Source organism: Lampetra fluviatilis, chromosome 5 (assembly GCF_964198595.1).
Source record: "Lampetra fluviatilis chromosome 5, kcLamFluv1.1, whole genome shotgun sequence".
NCBI lineage: Eukaryota > Metazoa > Chordata > Hyperoartia > Petromyzontiformes > Petromyzontidae > Lampetra > Lampetra fluviatilis.
Window position 1 is genome coordinate 20,307,596 of NC_136279.1, and position 21,840 is coordinate 20,329,435.

Consider the following 21,840-nt stretch of genomic DNA (forward strand, 5'->3'; position numbering starts at 1 on the left):
TGCGCAATGAAACTGGAGACAAATAAACGTTGTAATGCAGTTGCAACCTCGTTGCCCTCGTAAGGCTAAACATTACAGATGCAACGTGACTCCCTCCACTTTACCGCCCTTTCAGAGCAAAAGCATTCCCCCTTACGATAGTTGATGTTCCAATTATTCTCGCAAAAGTTTAAATTGGCCGTTGGCATGGCAACATGCGAACGTGAGCGCACATGGCTTATCTCTGCTGTATTCAAATGCATGCAAAGGGGGGGGGCTTGCATTGGAGCCGCTGGTGAAATTAATTTGCATACATTTACGGCGCATCGAGCACGATCTCGTCACATCTGAGAAGCTAATCAAGTTTGCGCCTGGCTCGTGCTTCGCAACGAGAGTGCACCACGCACGCGCGCAGAGGTTGTTCGTATGTTACGTGGGTGGGCAGCCGTGGGCAGTGCAGTACAATGTATTGTTGTGCAGTGCTGTCTGTACCTTGATGCTTCTGCATTTACGGCTTCACCCAACTTCACCGAGCCGTACTGAGCAGCTGAGTAAAGTATGGTCAGATACCAGAGGTGTGGACTCGAGTCATGTGACTTGGACTCGAGTCAGACTCGAGTCATGAATTTGATGACTTGCGACTCGACTTGGACTTGCATAACAATGACTTTGTCCCACCTCTGTCAGATACCGACCGCGAAATGCATGGCGTTGGGGATGTATTCATCCAGCAGTGGATTGACACAAGCGTTGTATATATATACAGGACCTGGGAGGAAGAGTTAAATGAAATGCCTTTACTTTGCAATCCACACGCTGAACACTTGACTTTTTTTTCAGTTTGTTTTAACAAATGTACCAAGGAAAAAGCGAATGAGGTATTTGCAGGCTAAATCATATTTCTCAGATCATAAGTTTGGTTCTGTACAACAGCAAACAGACCTTGTCAGAATCCAAACACCATCGCACGAAGCAACTGCGGGAGATGCTGGGACTGAGGATTTAAAACTGCAGTTCTGTTCAAAACTTCACGTGTATTAATTAATTAATTACACGTTGCAAATTACAACACAATTGTTAATTGTGGCCCGAAATAAACAAATAATGGCAAATCGGTCAAGCGTTCTACTCGTGAAACATGGCAACGCAATTTGTTAGTTTGCAAAGAAAAAAAAACAATCGCTGTAAGTGTGCATGTAAAATAAGAATCGTCTTCACGATTGCCGTCTTCGCCTGAAGACGATTGCTTGCATTGCGATCGAAACGTCGTGATATTTTTATTATTTAGATTGTTTTTTCTATCTAAGTGGCTTTACGGAAAGACCCAAGGAATATGATCTCCTGCAGTCACGAAAGCTTTAAGTCAAGATTTAAACACATTCCTGCGGAGGGAGCTGGTAGGAACGTTGGGTTGCTCGGTCAATGGCCAGGGTCAACGGCAGCGTGGTGTATTCCGCAAATATGCCCGACTGTGCCGGCGGGAACAAGCCGGCGTGAGTACGTTAAACGTTGAGTTGTATAAGGGCACCACGGGGTGACCAGCCCCTCCCCACCCAGCCCCACCCCTCCCACCCCCCACCCAGCCCCTCCCTACCCTCACCCTCCCCACCCAGCCCCACCCTCCCCACCCAGCTCCTCCCTGCACGACGAACGGACACAATAATCCCCTGTGGGCTGGTGAAACCAGTGGGTTCCTACCAGTACAAGTGTCATATCTTTGCTGTTGAATGCTCGTCTCGGCGGTTACGTGTTTACAGTGGTGACGAACCTACAGGTTGTGGGGTGCTTGCTAATTGCCGTTTTATTCCTTTTATATATTCTTAATTGGGTCCTCTGAGCCATAGGAATTTCCATTAACTATCAACAATCCTTAAAATAACAACGCTTTGGAGAGCACACAGAAAAGTAATTGGAAAATGGAATTGCATTCGGGGGGGGGGCTTAGCTTTAACTGGTTACGGCAGAGATTGAATCAATCTAATTGTAATTGCTACAATTACTCTTTCGGTGTGTGCGAGCAGGCCCCACGCGACTGGCTTATGCCGTCTTGTTAAATCACACAAAAGCGCGAACATCAACTTACGAAGAAGTGGGGCCCGATGATTTGGGTCCACATAGTGGCAGTGTAAACCCATTTGGGTGGCGCTAAGCAGAATCGTGTTGTCGCTTCCCCCCCTCACCCCATCCTCCTCACAATTTAGGCAATTTCTAAAGAGATGACATGTGGCGAACATGAGAGTCATGGAGGCAACAGTTGAGGTGCAGTGAGAGAAGCACGATGCAGACAAAAGATGAGTGATTTACTGTAATTGGCTTTTACGGATCTTAATTTTAGCTCATATTTAGTACAACCCTATTTTTTTTTTATTAAATCGGGGGGGGGGTCCCTTGAGCTCCTTGGGACCCTAATATATTTCTTGGTTTGCATCTGCCCAGCGCCACCCCATCCTCCACCAGACTGGGTCCACAAGAACACCGGTGACTGGATTGTAATCACCACACAACCGACTCAACTCCTTACACCTGGGGCGTGTTCCTCTCTTCCTGTCCAAAAAGGGGGACTTCCCGGTCACACGCTTGCTTTGGTGCCAGGCCCGCTTCATTTGTATGCGTGAGCCGTGTGACCTGTGTGTGCGTTGTCAAGAGAAAGTTTGCCGTCACTTGATTTGTGATGGTTATGGGGGAGTGGTGGTGGGGGGGGGGAATGCCTTGGGGTCGACTTCAAGGTATCCTGTTGGGCTAGAAAAAAAACCACCCTCCATTATCTCGCGAGAGCACACACACGCGCGAGTGCTGGGGTGGTGGCCACGTGTGACCAATAATTCGCATTTAAAATAAGAATCAGCCCACACTCAATTCAAGAGCCCGTCACACCGTCTTGTCTTTATTATAAAACTTTAATTTATTTGCATTCGTGGCTTGAAGCAAATCGAAACCATGAATTGGGGTGCCCATCGAGTGAATATCCTAAAGGCCTTTGATGCACGATGTTACGCTTGAGCTGTTTTTGCAGACTTGGTTTCAGGGGCGGTCTCTTTGGGGCCCAGTTTAACGTACCCAGCTCTGCACGATGGCTGCACACAGGATTATGTGTGGGGTGTGGGGGGGGGCATGTACAGCGCCACTTTGAATTTTAGCTGCAATTGGGGGGGGTCGTGTGACCTCACCGCCTATCATAATGCACATCTCAGTCATCAAACTGACGTCATCGCTTAGCACTGTGACCTTGATGGAATATGAAAAACAGGGAAAAAGCAACATGGCACTTCAAAATAACGAAACGCACAATGTCTGAAAAGAAGCGTTATGAATCAATCTTTTATTTTATAATAAATTCTACGCAGCTTTGAATTTTTGTTTTATCGTATTATTAACATTTTGTAATTGCATCTTCTAGATGTTACTTTAGGTTTTGTATCCATGTTGATTGGCTGACAGGGCCGTGTCGTGCATTTTCTCGCAGCGAACTTGTGCCAGGTGCAGACTGCGATACAATTTTTGAGCCCTGGTCAACGAGATCCCATCATTTTTATTTTACTTTTATTAATTTGAATTTTTTACCTACGTGACTTTACCGAAAAAACCTAAGAATATGAATAAGAGATCCCATCACGCATGGCGCGCGACGTGGCGTCACACGCAACGTCACAAGTGACGTCATTACGAGGCACACGTGTGCGGTGTGACGTCATGACATTGGCCGAAAAGGTTTATCTATTGAGATGCAAAGCCGTCATCGCTGGGGTGCCGGCCTAGCCCATGAGCTGCACAGATCTCCACAGTAGAGCTACGGCTCCTCTTACGATGGGGTACATTGAGGTTGGAAAAGCAGGTACCGCGTAGCCTGGTGCATGAGAGGCCTTAAGTGAATGAGCCACATGTATAGTGGTGGGTACGGACAGTGATGGGTGATCTCTGCACGTCAAAATGTTCCTCTTGCAATACGTAACAATGGTCAGCTAAGTGTCACAGCAAACGGAGAGCGAACGGGAGCGCATTTAACGTTTTAGGGAACGGGGGTTTATGTCGGGAAAGGGGATGGGGGGTGGGGATTATGTGTTCCCGCTCTTCAAAATACTGCTTGTCAAAAACACGATTCATTAAAAAAAAAGTTTAAAAAAACCTCCGGCTTAGCCAGCAACAACATGCCTGTAAAACAGTGAAACACACTACAGCATCATTTTACATGCGCATCCTGGAATAATCCCGGCAAGGCCTCTGCGGGAGAGCCTAAAACGTGCTCTTAACGGACAACGTATTTACAGAGGGTGCTACAATGAGATGGAAATACCCATTGCTTGCAGAGGCCTTGCGTTGTCGCACATCCTTTACATTATTTTTTAATTACATCATTTTTTACTGTACAGATTACGTTTTCATTTTCTGTGTGTGAAAATTCTATCCTCACAATTTATAACGGTCACCCTCCCCCCCACACACGGTACGAAGGCAACGAGTCAACAGGCTGCCTGGCATACCAATTACAGGGACACCTCCACACATCTGGCTTGTACTAATTTTTTTTTAACAAAAACGATACGAACAGAGAATGTCACTGTAACCGAATGAACGTCGGGTAAAAATAACAGGAGCAAAAGGAACAAAATTATTGTGCTTATAATCTATCTGCAGTGCAAACATTAAATAACAGTGATTAATCAAAAATCAATGTCGATGGCACGAGTCCAAAGAAACATGAAAATCAACGCCACAAACCAAAACATTAGTTTTTTTGCCAACGTAGACGGTGGCGGTGACGGGAAGACATGGACATTGCAACAAAAGGACGGGAAAACTTGACGGTGGCCTCAGTTAGAACAGAGTCCACGCTTTACCAGATTCCACATGGCTTGTAACACAGAAAAATCCGGTTTGTTTTAAATATCGTCGTAAGGGTTGCCAGCCAGGTCCTTTGTCTGTGGCCGAACATTTTTTTACGGCCGTTTAGAGCCGCTAAATAACGCCGAACAAGTAGGAGACTTCAATTGCACCATTATTCCCCCCCCCTGCCGTATCCAGGAGGCCAGCGCGACTCAGATGGCCATCCACTCGAGTGCAGCTCACTCTGCCAAAAGACACAAAAGGCATCAAGGGATTAGTTCAGCTTTCAAGCAGTGGAAAGGGCAGAGAAAAGGCGGCAACAAACATAAAGAAAAACGCAACTATATCTAGACGCCACCACCACCATCACGTTGATGAAATACTAGTTTCACAAATAATATTAGCGCACTGAAAACGAAATCCTGAAATCCGATGACTGTCGGTGTCATTTGTTAGACCCCACGCAGGTTTGTTTTGGGTTAATAAAAATAGAGAAAATGGCATCGTCACTCCGAATGACAAATGGAAATTTTCTGCAACGAGAATGCTTTGTTAGGATGAGGAATTTTGCCGACGTGGGCAGCTGGGTGCTGATTTTATGGTTACGCTATCGCTACTTTTTTTGCCTGGGAGCTCACCATTTCTGGCTGTTTCTGCCCTCCTGCCGTTGGCAGAGCCCTTTCCTCCGGGGCCCGGTAAGGAGCTGTGAGCAGGCACGTGTCCCCTGCTGGGAAAGTACGGCTTGGAGTATGGCATAATATCTCCCTCGCCTTCATCTGTACAGAAAAACAAACAACGAGATGATAGACCATTTCATGTGAGGGTCAATAATTCACCCAGGAAACACTCTCTAAGTCTTGAGAAGTCGTTTCCAGGAAGGTTCCACTAGATTGGGGTTTATGGCCAATTCCATCAATGAGAGTTAGGCTTCATATGAGAGGGAACCAGAGTATCCAGAGACACTCAGCACTGCAATCTCTCTCCTGTTCATACCTTCCAGCCCCATGCCTGGAACATCTGGTAAGCAAGTCTTCGTGGTCACATATCCAAGTACTAACCAATATGTTTTCCATGACTTTTTGTTTTGTTTGTTTGTATGCATGTATGCACCTCTATCCCCACTTTTCACCATTTGTCATGCTTTTCAGTAATTTCCTGTAGTCCATTACCATTCAGCCTTATAGCGAATATGTCGTCAGCGTATGTTGTGAATGCACACACCTAAAAAAAATTCGATATAAATATCGCTCGATTTGGTTTTTCTTATATCCAAGTGTGAATGATTGTACATAACGGTAACTGACAACTATTTTACTAATTACTATGTAAAATTAAATCACATTTATATAGTTTTATTCCATTGAAAATTGAAATGATAGTATGTAAAAACAATATCACATATACACTCTTTATTCGGAAATGTGCAGTTCTATGTGATATCCAAATAAATATATTAGTGTTATTTAAATTACTGTATTCACATTTAAACCTTCATAATGCATGAGAGCCATCCGAGTTTGGAGACTGACAAGGGTAATGTTTTTTGCAATTTATGCCAACCAGGGCTCAATATTTGCCCTAATAATGAAAATGTCAAAAAGCTGAAATTGTAATTGCTACAATGTAATTACTTACTGCAGCTAACTACAACTAATTTATACAACTTATGCCAAGAAATAAATATCTGTATGTAATCCATGTAAAGTACATATCAATTAACAGTTCCGATGTTAGCATCAATTTTAAGTCAACCATACATGACGTATTTAACTTAATGTATGATAAAATATACACTAATTAGAATACCTACACAGTACAATACAAAACATGTGTACATTCAAGTCCTGAAAATTGTAACTACAAATATTATCAATTGCCAGCGTGTTGGAGGAAAATTTACGTATGCCACAGGGTACTTCAAAGTTTTCTCAAATTGTAATCCACGATAGTACCTCGTTCCACGACTAGAAAAAAAAATCTATATGAACCACAATCAACGTTAAAACAACTGCTGGCAGTGACAGTGCCAGGACTCGTGTTGCTTAATCTGGGACGTGATCAGGCTTGTTGCTCATTGCCTTTAATGTGTGCCCTTTTGAGCATGGATTTTTTTTTTGGAACAAGACTGATGACGTTGCACAGTGCTCCTCGAACAAACCGTTGATTGTTTCATCTGTGGCAGAACTCGGATGATCTATTTCACCAACCTGGCACCGTGTCCAGAGTGGTATTTACCATTGTAGTGGAAGTTCATAGAGCCAATGTACTGGTCTCATGTTGAAACCAACTCAAATAATCTGGCAGCAATTCAAAAGTACTTGGCAGAAAGCAAAATGAGGCCCTCTCTAGGTGCTAAATCAACACAATTACATAACATTTGCCAAAAAACTTTTAAATAATTGACGTGATTCCAAAAATAACAAAAAAAACTCTGAATTCCGAGGTTGCCAAAAATAAAACAATTAAAGTATCACAAAGCTGCGGCTCTGAGAATCCATGCAGGCGGCTCTTTGAGACCTCCTAAATGTCTTGTGTATCCATAGGTGATCGCAGCTCCTTACCCGATTCATGGTAGAGACGTTCAGCTGATCCCCTGGTTTCACGAGACGCCAGGCCCAGGTCGGAGCCTGTCAGGCCCTTTTGCTGCTGCAGGCTCATCAGCCGCGTCGTGCCCATGGGAGGAGGCAGCGGAGGTGGTGGCAAGTCTGTAACGGTGCAGGGGAAGCCCAGCGGTTTGGCATTCATTTTAAAACAGCTAGCTTTCAACAAATTATCCTCTCTGCACAGGACTGTCCCATGGTGCTGCTCATTGGGAAATGGTGATTTTTTCCATTGTCATTTCACCAAATTGTCCCGGGGTTCCCATGGGACCCCATGGGGCGTTTCTGTAAGAGCTATTGTAGCCAATTACGGCTAAACTCCGGAATTGCGATGTTTTGTGAGTCATGACTTCAACACTATTTAAATGTTAATTATTTCTTTTACTTTAGCTTTCAAAAAGATTGATGTTAACCTTAATGTGATCCGCAGAAAAGCCCCACTAGATTGTGCGCCAAAAGGCTCAAAGCCACATCACATAAACCGAAAAAAAAACCCCAAACTACTTTGGCTGTCTAGCCTCTGTCTTTTTCTTTTTTTTTAACAGTGGCAGCGATGTGAATGACTCTTTTGCCAAAAAGAAAGAGAACTCGGGAGAAAGAAACTCAGGGAGAGCGAGAGGGAATGAGCGTGGCATTCGGAGAGAGAGAGAGATCACGAACGAACGGGAGATAAAAGGGAGCGGGGTCATTGCGGACATTACCGTCCATCTTGCTGCTGCCGTGCTTGCTCTTCTTCCCGGCGCGAGGCCTTTGCCCTGGGCCTCCGTCCGCCAAGACCGGGCTGGGGGGCCGTCCGCGCTGCCTCCCGCCATTCTGGGATTTGCCTGCTGCGGAGGGCGACAGTGCCACCTCAGTTAGTCCCATTACGCTCAAACCGTTCCCTCCTGCAGATGAATCGCCTCCTTTTGTTTTTCAAAAATACTTTAATGAGGCTCGATGGAGGACGGCTTGGGATCTTCTATCGCAAGCTACTTAATTAGAAGCTCATGATGGTGTTTGGTCAAGGAAGGCTGTAGATACAGCCGCAGAATGGCCGATGCTCCAAACCATCTGCTTTAGTCTTTTGTGTGTATATAAACGCAATTTATGACCATATGCTTAAATTCGGTTTTGCTTCGTAGCTTATTTTAAAGGGGTCGATGGTCGTTCGCCATAATATAAATCTTGAGACAAAATCTACGAAACACACTGCACGTGCCATGCATTTATATAAACTGTCTGCTGCAGAAATCTGCTAATGTTCAAGATAAAAAGGCAGAATACTTATCCCTGCCTCAAATAATTACAGTAGATCCCCCCAGGGGGTTTCTTTCAGCACACAGGAGTCTGAAGGTTAAATATGAAATTGGGTTTTTCCTTCTTTCTGCATCCAAATTCACGATGAGAACATTATGCCCTTGTTGTACGTATGTTAAACCTCTTTCGCACCGTACGTTGCCAACTGTGCTAATCAGAGGTGTGGAGGGAAGGACAACAAACTAAACACAAAAATCAGTTCTAAAGAAATGAGTTTTCAATGTAGACGATTAAAAAATGCAAAGCTCCCAGTGGTTTCCCAATATCAGAAGGAAGAACGTCCCACGCGGTCGCAGAAGCGTATCTGAAACCACGGGATGCGGTGACCGTCTTTGTTCGACGGCGAGCTAAAAGCTGCTGCTGCTGCGAGGTTGAACCTGAGTTAGTGTACCCAAGGCATGCCATACTGAGGGTGTCGAGCAGAACGAATCCTGAGAGCAGAAAGTGCCGCCGGTTTCCAGTAGAATAATGAGAATGAGCCGAGTCTGCCATTTGCAAATGACATTTTTCCATGGGAAAATATTACGAATGAGTGGTGTGAAAATGAAAAATGTAATCAGCGCATGTTACCCAACTATGACATACGGATCAGAATTGAAGTTAATCCCAGAGGAAATGTAAGATAACCTGAAAAGTACACCGAGAAGCGTGAAGAGACGCATGCTTGGAATTACATTGAGTAGAAGACACACATGGAAGACAAATTACAGACAATAGAATGGCTGTTAAGGATAATAGGTGGGCCTAAGCAGGACACATCACCGATAGAGGTTATGATGGCTCGTGGTTAAGACTGGTGACAGTACGGCACCTCTGATCAAGCACAGTTGGCTATGAATGTTGTGAAATAAGTTTAAATTACATATATATGCGTAGAGAAAAGAGGAAGCACATGAGAGGACAGCCAGGAAGGAGGCCGAGCGGCGAGATCAGCTCATTTACGGGAGCCAGAAGAACTGTGGCATTGCAGGACTGCAAGGGATGGCAAGGGCATGGGAAGCCCTTAATCCATCAGTGGACAGGCCGTGGCTCATGATGATGATGATACAAATATTACGAGAAGCCTTCCTAAGTTGTGCTACATGAGGCAGATGTCTTGTTGCCTGCATCAACCCCCAAGTCTTTACCATGTGCTTTCAGAATAATCCATCATATTGCCACGTGTAGTTAATCACCACGGGCACTGCGTGTAACTTCGGTGGGAGGTGAAGTTGCAGAGGTACTTGTTTCATCATAACTGTCCTATTTGTATCTATGCGCAAGCGCAGTCTTATTGCACATGCACAGAGACATTGATTACTTTTCAAGGAAAAGACAGCACATCAGCACCGTATAGCCTTCACAGACTGTTGGGGCAAGAGATGTTAGCGTGCACCTATGAAGGCCGGCACGGCACACGAGAGGGTGCATGGCCAACACCACGCCCGGCCGCCTTTGTCTCCCCAGTGACGATGTTTACACATTGCACCAGGTACTCTTTGAGGCTGAGTCACACATACAACAACAACGGCCATTCGCCACCAAGTGGCGGTGACGTCACCACGACGCTTGTGCCAGGCAATGTGCACGTTGAGGCCAGGTGAAGTGTCGAACGCCCGCTGGCAGGAGGTCACGGGGCAGATCAAGGTGCCACGGGTCGACTGACTGAGAGGACTGGCTGATGCACCACCTGTGCCCCCTACTGTGCCAACTTGCTGTGCTTTAGCCACCCGGCACTCTGCTCATTGTTGTGAGCGTCGCTCCTCCGCCCTCCGTTGTTGTTGGAGGGCGACTGCCTCCAACTGCCCAGTAGCGTCCTTCACGAGCCTCCTCCACAGAGGTCGATCCTCACACCGCTGGTACCAGTCATCGGCAAGTCCACTTAGCTCCACATCCTCCTGTACCACATCACTCCATCTCTTCTCTAGCCCATGCCGCGCCCATTTAGCCCCCTCTATCCGGCCGAACAAAAGCTGTTAAGGCATGCGGTGAATGGGCATGCGTGCTACATGACTCAGCCAATGCAGCCTTGTCTGCCGGAGGAGCTCACCGATGGGACTTTGTCCAGATCTTTCAAGGATTTGTGAGCTCCTCAGACAATCCAGCCTGGTTAAACCCAGGATGGATCGTAGGCAGGCCAGCCTAAATGTTTCTAACTGGCAAAGATGTTCAATTAGGGGGGTCCACGTTTCGCAAGCATAGAGAAGGGAGCGAATGACCGTGACCGAGAAGACCTGAAGCTTCATGCGGAGCGACAGACCAGGTAGCTTCTACACAGCGTTACACAACTGATGAAAAGATAATGCCGCTCGACTGATTCGGAGTGAGACCTCTGCTGTCAAACCGGAGCCGGTCATGGGCACACTGCCCAGGTATGAGAAACTCTCCACTCTCTCCACAACTGTCCATCACCAATTGGGAGTTGTGGAGGTGGAGTGTCCGATGGTACAAAATACCCGGGCCCGCTCACCATCATGAAGGTCCTTAATGATCATGACCAGCGGGTCAGGGACTCCGAAAGCATGAAGAACAACCCAGAGCCCAGGCCTATTGATGGTATCATAGGTTTTGTTGGAATTTCCTATACCTCTGCTGTAGCAGACGGACAGATAATATGGCATCTGTGCAGGACCGCCCTTTCCTGAAACCGCATGCGGGCTCCGCAAGCCTCTCCTCAGCGTGCCTGGCAAGGCGATGCTGAATAATCCTTGCCAGGACCTTTCCCGGCACACTGAGGAGTGAGATGCCCCTGTAGTTATTACAGTCTGTACGGTCTGTGTATGTATGCACAATCATACATACACACACACACATGCATGCAAATTATGTTGAACGACTCTTCTGATGAAGGTGTCACCATAACAAACATTTTTTTTTCTTCCCTACAACATATATTCTGGGGTTCGCTTACAAGTGACATGAGTCACATGTTTTTTTTTACACATTACATCTGGCAGTGCAGCCAAAACCAGTTTAAATATAAAGCAGTGTGCATTAACGGTACATATAGGTTTCCAAGAACCAATTACACTGGTGACATTTTGAAACATGTTTGCCAGTCGTGAACACAACTAAGGTTATTACATTACGACTGTATTAAAATAGCTTGTTTTCACCCGTGTCGCAGTGCATGAATCTTCGTTTTTAGCACTTCAATATCAAGTTTTGCATTAGCTCTGCACTGCAATTCCTTTGCAGCTGTTGGTACGAATAAGCCGACGAAAGCCAATTATAAATGGGGTCCGCTACAGACTTAATTGTGTCATTCACTGTGCACGACCGATAGACGTTCGTGTCACATTTTTTTACCGGCCATCAGCCCTCTCAGCTTACGCAAACCGGTGCCAGTTGGTTTTTTTCTCTTCCTGGGGGATTGTGCATTCCTGCCATGGGACCCCTGCAGCCTCCTGGGGCCTTCATATTGTTATTCACATTTTCTTATTTGTAACACATGGCCCGTTTTCAACTCGGCCGAAACAAATATCTCCCACGTTCCTCGTGGGAATCAAAACATAAAAAAAACAATTGCTGAAGCGCAAAACCACTGATGACACTACACTGCTTTCGTAAAAGTACGGATGTATGAAATTGCCGATGACATTTTTCGGATTATATTTCTCATTCTTTCAATTTCTTTAAAAACTAAGAAAAAAATCCATATAAAATTGCAAAAGGCTCCAGATATTTTTTTGGGTGCAATGCACGAGGGCTTACCGTCCTGGCTGCGTGGCATGTCGGGTGAGAATCCCCGAGCCCAGCCGTTCTGGCCGAAACAAACCCCGTCCATGTCTGTTACCGCGTCCCATCCATTGGCGGAGCCTGTGGGCCCACAGTGTAAATGGCAGTTTGTTCGGGAGTTCAAATAACGGGGATTAGCAAGGAGGTCACAGGCCACCGGGAACCGGTTGGGTTCACGAGGCATTTTGCGTGGAATGACCAAGGCTGTCTGGCTTGCGATTTCAAACAAATGTGGTTTTGTTGAGTTAATTCGTATGAAAAAGCATCATGACCTTATGTTAGGCTAATTTAAACTTTCCATCTGATAAGCCTAGTATTTTGTTGGCATGTGTCTCTAAATATAATTTACATGTTTTTTGTTTGTTTGGAATCCCCATCAGTAGAGAAGTTTCAGCGTCATATTTTTGTTTGTTATGCCAACAGTAGTGGTTATATATAAAAAAAAAGATTAAGTGTGGTTATTATTGAAATATATAAATACAAGTTTGTTCACAGACATCTCTTTGACTGTGCCTTGTTATATGACATTATTTCCCCTCCAGCTCCTTGTCATCACTCCGATTTTTATAAATTTAAATTGACCAATCCCAGGGTCCCATGCTGTCACTGATGCCCTTGTGGTGATCAGATGGCCACTGCAGAAAAGACAGCGACGCAGGAAGGAGAACCGGGAGCGAGGCCGTGTGATCCGTTCTAATGGGGGCAACATGTAAGAGAATTGCACACTGCACATGCAACGGCTCGCAGAACGTGCCCTCCCAAGGCTGTCGTTGACAAGTCACCGAGAACAGTTAAAGAGCCCAAGGGCCCTGTCAAACGACAAACATCTATTAGTGGCCAATTGGAAGTATGTGGCAAGGTTGAAATTCTTTTATGCGCGTCGGGGAAGCAACTGATGGCAACTTGGCAGAGAGAGGTCGCCAGAAGCCATACGTAGCCACGGCAAACAGAGTTTGACAGAATGCGAAGCCACTCCAGGTCAAGATGCTGCCTCGGGCACCGCTTATGCCTTGGATAACTGATTTTTCTCCAAATCGAGTGGCAAAATGGCAGCACTGACACCTGGCCCTCTGAGTGGCCGGCCAGTCTAGCCAGGGGCACTTCAGTGTGAGGCTGATCATTCGGCGAGGAGGATTTTCTCTGAGCAGCAAGAGCATCCAGAAATGCAGTGAGGGCTCTGCGTGGGATTAAGCAAGGTTATAAAGATTGGCTGCTAATCCCTTAGGTCTAGCTGGCATGATGTATTAAGTGAAGTGTGTGTGTGTTTTTTTAAACATGAAAGGGACATGAAGAGAGGGCGAGATTGACAGTACTTGCAAAGTAATGTCCCTGACTATCTCCTATTTCATGAAGAAATTGGAATTTTCTCTTTTAGGATAAAATAAATAATACAAGAAACCAATGACATTCTGGTGATGAATGCTACTATTTGTGTGGCTGGTGAGACTTGTGTGTGTGCGTGTGCATGCATGCATGTTGGTGTGTGTATATGGATATTTGTGTAAGTTGGAATAGCGTTTAGCACGCTGCGCTATGAACCTAAGAACCTGTGTTCAATTCCAAGCCACAGCTGGTGTCAGTGACAAATTACATGAATTGGTGTTGGGTATCTCTTACGTCGACTCAACCTTAAAGAAGTACCTGTTGCACTGCGTAATCACCAGCACTGTGGGTTTGCAGAATCAGCTAGACGTGGTCTTGGCTACACCACCACCACCGTCGTGTACAGTTTTGACCTCAATAGGTGCTCGCTAACAGCACTTTCCCCAAGCAGTCTGTGGTCGGCTTTCCCCTTTTCTGTATAGCATCTTGACGTGTGATGGCATTAAGATGCTGTTTAGATCCATATTGGAAGAATAATAATGTTATTTTCAACTTGTAATGCGGCCGCACAGAATTCGATCACTCTCGTAGAGGGATAACGACTCAGAGGCACGAAGAACCACAGACGAGCTGGAAGGCAGCCAGATGGTGAGCCGGCACCAACAATTGCCCAAGCTCTGCTGTCCTCTATATTAAGTTGCAATTTGCCACTTTAATGGGTGTTTACATGTGGGAGGAAACTGGAGCACCCGGAGACTACCATACGCGTGCGAGGGGGAAACACTCTATGCCATACAGACGGAACAGGTAGAGTCCACATTTTTCGCTCTACTGCCTTCTTCTGGTACGCCAGCGTATGGCACCTCCTCAACGCCCACTGAAGGGAGTTTCCCAACATTTTTTGCGATCCGCCAACCCCCGTTGCCTCCGCAGTGCTGGATCACAGGCCCCGTGCGTAGCCACCACCGCCTGCATTGTATGCGAATCGTACGTTTGTGCGCGGCGGCTCTTACCGTGCACGGAGTTATCGGCATGGTCGCCGTTTGCTGCGAGCGTGTACTCCATGCTGCGCAACGGCTGCTGCTCGCTGGATCCTGCCTCGCCGTCTGGGTCCACGTCCTCCAGCCTCTCCGGCTCCGAGTGGCACAGGAGCGTTGTGCCAGGCAAGGTGCACGTCACCGCTGGGCCACCATACAGGTGGGGTATGGATGGGGCCCTGGGGATGGGCACGAACGTGCCCTGACCGCCGCCCCTACCAAAGACACGCAAAGATTCCCTGTAAGTCATCCCGCACCTACGATTAGCAAGGGTTGGCTACGTGCAGTGCGAGTGAAGTTCAACGTGCATTCATACAATTGGGGTAAGTGCTGTTCGCGAGCACCCATTAAGGAGAGAACGGCGCACGAGGGAGTGGTGTGGCCAGGGCTACACGCAGCTACCTGAGTGGCTGATGCTTACGCTGCATACCAGGCACTCATTTAAGGCTGAGTTTAACAGGGAAAGGCCTGGTATGATAACACAAGATAAAATGGCAATTGCAAATGATGATAGCCATGCCCGTGATTTAAACTAAATTTCCTGGGACCTTGTAGCGCTGTGTCTGAGTCATTGCACCACCACTCCCCAAATATACACATTCAAAATTACAAACAAGTCAGAGTCTCATGCTTGGCCTCGCTGATAGTGGGGCAAGTGCTGCTAGTGAGCACCTATTAAGGCTGATAATGGCACATGCGTGGGTGATGGGACCAACTCCACAAAAAACTCGGCAACTTTTGTTTCCCAGTGCTGATGTTCGTGCCACAGCAAAATCTTTACTTATTTCAGGTGCAGTGGACCCACACGCAAACCCTGGCTAGGTACACGTGGCACCTGCCATCGACGTGCACGGGGAGTAACTTAGCATGGGTCTCCAGAAAGGAGTGCCACCACTTCCCACTCTAAAGGACGAATGACAAAGATCCCCCATATAGCCTTAAGTGACTGTAGGGGCAAGTGCTGTTAGCAAGCACCTATAAAGGCCGGAACGGTACACGAGGGGGTGGGTGGCCAGCCCCACGCCCGACTGCCTTTGTCTCCCCAGTGGCGATGTTTACACACCGCACCAGGTACTCGTTTGAGGCTGAGTCGACCTAGGGGAGGCCCAGGACCGGTTCAGATAATCGTCACTGGTGTTGGCCGTGAGCGGGAATCGAACCCGGGTCACCAGGTTCATAGCGCAGCGCAGCCAACTGCTACAATACCGCTCCCACACAGTCACATATACACGTGCGCATGCGCACACACACACCTGCAAATTGAGTGCACATTTGAAACGGTAACACGCAAGCAGCTAGGAAGGCTGCTCATTCCGCATTAATTATCATCATTAGGGGGGCAGCGAGAATGCCGCTGCTTTTAAATCAAATTCATTCGAGGTTGCGTGCTACGTTGGCCATCACCTGTCCGCTCTAAACGAGAGAATTACATTGGGGCCAGTTCCTTGGGGAGAAGCCCGGGAGAGATGTGAACACAAAGTTAAACACCGAACAGAACGCCGACACGAACAGCATGGCGCGATAAGCAATTTTCCTAGGCGGTAGCAGTAAAGAAAAGAGCAGAGAGAGAGAGAATTGGTGGTGGGTGGGGGGCGGATCGGGTGGAAAAGAACTGAAGACGAATGCGACGCAACACTGGCAAGTGCCGTAGGGACCATCCCTTCAATGTGAGGAGATTGGCGATAAGTGCTCCAGCCCAGGGCCACCATACATCACAGCCTTAACCTGCTTCTCCTGCAGCGCCAGCTGCTGTGCCCTTACGCACGAACACACGCACACAGCTCCGTCTGGACGGGCACAAGCGGCCTGGAGCCAGTGACCTTTGCCTGACCCCTGCCCGTCATGGCTCAAGATCCCTGTCGTGGCCTTCGAACCTGCAATTTCAACTTGGCCCTGAGGAGGAGACTGCGTCTCCGCGTCCCCCCCCCCCCTCGTCGGCGCTGGCGCACGCTCGATTTAGCCGGAGTCGAGCGTTTACAGCTCTGTCACCCGATGTGCGGTCAGGCGTGACGTTGAGCATTCAGAATTAGACACCGGTCGTATGTGGTCAACGTTTTCCAACAAAGATGGTTACAGCAGAAGCGCCCTTTCAGATTGCGCTTCTCCGGCCGTCTCGAACGCTCTTTCTTCCGATGTTGGGAAGCCACTGGAGGTATGCACTTTTAAATCGAGATTGAAAGCTCATTTCTTTGGGACTGCTATTTGTGTTCCATTTATTGTTCTTTGCCCGCACCTCCGATTAGCACAGTTGGCTATACATGGTGCGAAAGAAGTTCAACGTACGTACGTACAGAGTGCTCGTCGCAACTCTGGGCCCTCGCGAGCTGTGCGGGGTAATGAGTGACCATGAGAAACATTTGTTTTTAATGGAAATGAACTGAAACTTCGGTTAATATTTCAATCTCACGTGTAACTATGACGTTTAACGCTTGCACGTGCCCGTAATGATTGATCTCCTTTCGTGTGCGCGTAGCTTAATCGCATGCATACATTTGTAATTGCATACATTTGTATGTTGTGCTTCTACGTTCATTCTCCCCTGGGAAAAAACCCTCCATGCTTGATTTCAAATTGCATTGTTGTTCACAGCAAAGCCAGCGGAATATTTATAGTCGTTGAACGGTATCTTCATTCTAGATTTGAAGCTTCCGTGACTGCAAGGATTCATATTCTTAGGTTTTTTCGGTAAAGTCACGTAGGGAAAAAATTTAAATTAAAATTAATAAAAGTAAAATAAAAATAAAATAAAAATCACGACGTTTCGGAGACAACACAAGCTTCCGTCTTCAAGTACTTACATGATGCAGCAGTCGTGCTGTGACGGTTCCACCTGAAGACGGAAGCTTGTGTTGCCTCCGAAACGTCGTGATTTTTATTTTATTTTTATTTTACTTTTATTAATTTTATTTTTTTTACCTACGTGACTTTACCGAAATAACCGAAGAATAGGTATCTTCATTGTATTTATGACACTCGTCAAAAAATAAATCACTTAATTTTATCGCAACAACTGTAGTCGCCATATTCCAACCCAAGTCGAAGTGAAGCGATGCTCAATCGTTGATGAGGGCAAATGCAACAGGCAATGAAACGGCGGCGGTGCCAGCTGCCCGGGTTGACAGCATTGCTCTTTGTGATGCGCCACGCATTTTTAGGTCGTTGTCGCGTGCCGTTTGGCACGATGTCCGAGGTTTTGCGTCACGTGCTAGGAGCTTCTTCCCGTTCATGAAGAAACTCCCCGGTGGACGCGGAGCAAAACGTCGGACGTCACGCCTGAAACGACGCGTGGAACGACCCCGAAAGAAAATATGATAAAGTATTTTATATGATGTGAAGGAAACTGGTCCTATTTGGACACATATATAGGGTGGATAACAACAGGAAAATGAAAAGTGTGTTGTTGACAAGAATGGAAGGAGCCAGAAAGAGAGGAAGACCTAACAGAGAATGGCTTCACGACGACATAAGAGAGATTGGTGTCAGAAAGATGTGGCCACTACTTGAGCACATTGACACAAGACAGAGGAAAGTGGAAACAAAAGCGGAAACGTGCAGTGCACACCTACGGGCCATCTGCCCAATGCGGGGCTGCAACGGCGATCTGCGCAGTCGTACCTGTTCGGATGCCTTGCCTCCCCGGGCGACGGTGAACCCAGGTAGCCCACGCCTGTGACCGCGTGCGTCCTGCCCCCGCCGCTTGGGCCCTCTCCCTCCTCGCCGCCGTCCCCGTGCAGGTACATGCGCACGGGGAGCGGGGGTCCGCAGTCGTCGCTGTCGTAGCTGCGAGGCGACACATGGGGAGGAGAAGACGGGAATTGGCTACGAGCCGCGTGGCTCGGGTCTCCCCCTTCGTGATGAAGCGAGCGCTGAAGCAGCGATGGGGTTCTGGCTGAGAGATGCACCATTAACCCTCGCGCCTCCCCCGTACGCTGGAAGGCGAGCACCGCTGGGTGGCGAGGCTTGTGCCAGGGTCAGCGGCAAAAGGGGGGCATTCGGGAGGTTGTTCTGGCCTTGTGCCCCCCCCCCCAAGTTTTGTCCTGGCTAATCCATAACTATTTTGAGGATTAGCCACTTTTTTCTCAGCGCTCCTTGTTGGTCCAAAGCTTCTACCCACCGCTTACCTGACACCAAAACAATTTCAATTTATATAGCGTCTAAATGCAACTGTATCTCAAGACGCCGTGCAAAGGTGAAAAAATACATTAGGGAAGAAGGGGGGATTCTGGGGGGGGGGAGTGGGGGTGGGTCAGGGCAGGGAAACACGGGGAGAGAGAGAGAGAGAGAGCAGCACCGTTGCACAGCCTGAAATGGAGCAACTGGAACTCAGCAACAACAACAACAAGCCTCATATACACAAGCTGTGCCGCCACACTGCCTTGACAGTCGACTCGACACATACTCTGACCTCTAGGCTGGATACTCTGACCTCTAGGCTGGATACTCTGACCTCTAGGCTGGATACTCTGACCTCTAGGCTGGATACTCTGACCTCTAGGCTGGATACTCTGACCTCGAGGCTGAGGCATCCTCATTTCTAGCAGTCAGCCTGTGGCATGCATGCCTGCACATTCTTGGCAGCAGAATTTCGTACACACATATATAAATATAAATGGAAGCAGAGCTCAGCGAGCATCCAGAGCTGCGATAATAAAAAAAGAATGTTAAATTTAAATATCACAAATAAAATGTGAGGGGTTATTTAAGTGAAAGCGTCAAGCTCAATAAAAAATGCTTTCGTTTTGAATGTTCAATACTAAAACTGTGACATAATTAAGATCAGCATTCCATTTATTTTGGTGTCAAGACTCAAAAATTTGACATTTGTTTTTTAAAAGTCACTTCAAAGCTAGAGTTACCAGATTTCCCGTGCAATAGATAGCATTATTAACACACGCTGCTTCATAAACACACAAAGCATTTCGGACAAGAACCCTAAGCGTTACAGTATCCACGAGTTAGACTGTCATTTTAAAAAAAGAACAAAAATGACACTCACAACTGGTTTCAACCTCTGCTATCGGTGGAATGCTTTACATCTGAGAAACATTTGTTGACCAACATTAAAAGACAGACGGGAATAAAAAAAAAGCTTCCAATTCTTGTATCCAAATTGTGATGCGTTTGGACCATGAGGTTTTCTTTGTTTAGGTCACACTGCCGGTGTTGTGATTGTCGTTTCCGCCGATGATGCCGGTCACACAACAAATTCGCGGTGTACCAACAAACAAAGTTCACAATAGAGGTTTATTTTGGGGTTAGACCACGTAAATATAATAATGTGTCGTTAAAACCCGCCACCACCCGACACGGCCAACTATTAAGGGCTGTCATGTAAACAGAACATGCCAATCCGTCACACATATATATATTTATGCGATCTAACCCAAAACACCTCTATTATGGATGATATTGGTCGCGAAAGCCTACGTGTTAAAGGTGACAAAGTTGCACCCGCGGCCATGCCGATTTGCAAAACCGAAAACACCCGCACACCAATCACTTGACCAAGTGCAAATCTATACAGGGCGCAGCCCTAAGTGATCAGAAATCCGTTACTCTACTCCCAACCCAATACGCCAGAGAAGCGGCTCCATTTGTCATCTGGGATAAGATTCCTCGTCAAAAATATGATTAAAGGAGCCTTAATTTGGGATTGATGCAGCCGTTAACCCCCCCTCACTACCCCCACCTCACCCCCCCCACCTCACCCCCCACCCTCACCCCCCACCCCCCCACCCCCGTGTGCTGCCGTGAGTTGCAGATCGGAGCCGACGGGGACACAAAGACGATGGTGGCGGCAATAACCCTCGTCGTTCCAGAAAAGGGATAAAAATATACAACTGCATCGCGCAGTCACACAAACACCCCATTTCTGAGAGAGGCGCTTTGCCTTAACGTGCAATTAGTTTCACTTGACACCATCTGCGCTACGCACGTAAAAGCGGCGCTGTACACGCCAGAATTTGGATTTTATTTCGTCCCGTTTTCATTTTAGTGCACTAATACTTCCCTCGCAGGGCAAAGAAAAAATCACAAATTAAGGTTGATGCCTCTGACAGCCGGTTAAATGGATGTGTTTTCTTAATAATTCATCGCGCAGTCGCCGTATGAAGTCGCTGCCGGACGCGAGCCCGCGGATCAGTGAGCTCAAGCGGAATTCTTTCAGGCAGCCTCTCCACAGCGCTGATGCCAGCCCTGGGGAATGAATACCTCTAGGCAAAGGTGCAGTCCTGCAATTACTCGGTCATACATTCTGCTGGCAGATGGATGTTCACCGGTGGAAGCTCTACAGAGTTCCCCTCTGGATGGTATTTTGGTCTACTCTTCCATGCTGGCCAACCATCTTGGAAGCAGTGGGAGTACCCACACTTTACCTCACCACATCATGTGCACCGACGATCAACGAACTGTGGCATGCCCCCCCACTCCCCCCATTTTTACTGCAGGAAAAAATCTCCAACTGAAAAATACCTCTAGACCAGGGGTGGGGATCCCACGGCCCAAGGGCTGGATCCGGCCCTTAAGGTCATTTCATGAGGCCCGTAGCCGCTTCTAAATGGCCCGCTAGCAATATTTATCAATCACTGCAATTATCATGGCCACAGTAATCAGGTAAGAGAGGGGATTGTTTTCAACGTGGCAACACTGTTTCTAATTTAGTCCGCTAATGGTGAGCCCTAAGATGTGTTGTGGTTTTATTGGATAGCGCTTGGGTGTATGTTAATGTACATTATTTGAAAGACCTATTTGGCCTTCAGTAAAGAAACAAGGTTTCCAATGCCTGCTCTATAGAATACTATTACAAAAAATTGCAACTGAAAGCTCGAGAAAAAGATATACTTCAAATGGAGATAATAATAAACAGCTGCTATTGAAGAGAATTTTCCAAAACAAGGACCATGGCATTATTAAAACTGTTCTAGGTAGCAAAACCAGGAAGAAATAAAAACTATCAAAATAGTGTAATGTTCACCTCTATAATAGCATAACCCCAATATAAGTAAACATGATGCCAATATCCCCCATATTAAATCCCTACATCTCGAGATTTAACCTCTGGGGTGACA

At 46.9% G+C, this 21,840-nt stretch overlaps 1 protein-coding gene across 4 annotated transcripts in view; it reads right to left on the reverse strand.

Annotated features, from left to right (window-relative positions):
- Nucleotides 1–3,505: 3,505 nt before the first annotated feature.
- Nucleotides 3,506–21,840, reverse strand: part of LOC144932749 (roundabout homolog 2-like) — a 200,766-nt gene continuing 182,431 nt past the window's right edge. For 3 of the 4 annotated variants that reach the window (XM_078857152.1, XM_078857154.1, XM_078857156.1), the window contains 7 exons: nucleotides 18,389–18,553; nucleotides 14,750–14,988; nucleotides 12,390–12,494; nucleotides 8,102–8,227; nucleotides 7,362–7,505; nucleotides 5,439–5,576; nucleotides 3,506–5,044 (listed from right to left, as the gene is read on the reverse strand). In XM_078857152.1, the coding sequence (XP_078713278.1) occupies nucleotides 5,040–5,044; nucleotides 5,439–5,576; nucleotides 7,362–7,505; nucleotides 8,102–8,227; nucleotides 12,390–12,494; nucleotides 14,750–14,988; nucleotides 18,389–18,553 (922 nt within the window). In that variant the 3' untranslated portion in view covers nucleotides 3,506–5,039. The remainder of the gene's footprint in view (nucleotides 5,045–5,438; nucleotides 5,577–7,361; nucleotides 7,506–8,101; nucleotides 8,228–12,389; nucleotides 12,495–14,749; nucleotides 14,989–18,388; nucleotides 18,554–21,840) is intronic. The other variant, XM_078857153.1, reaches the window with a different exon arrangement.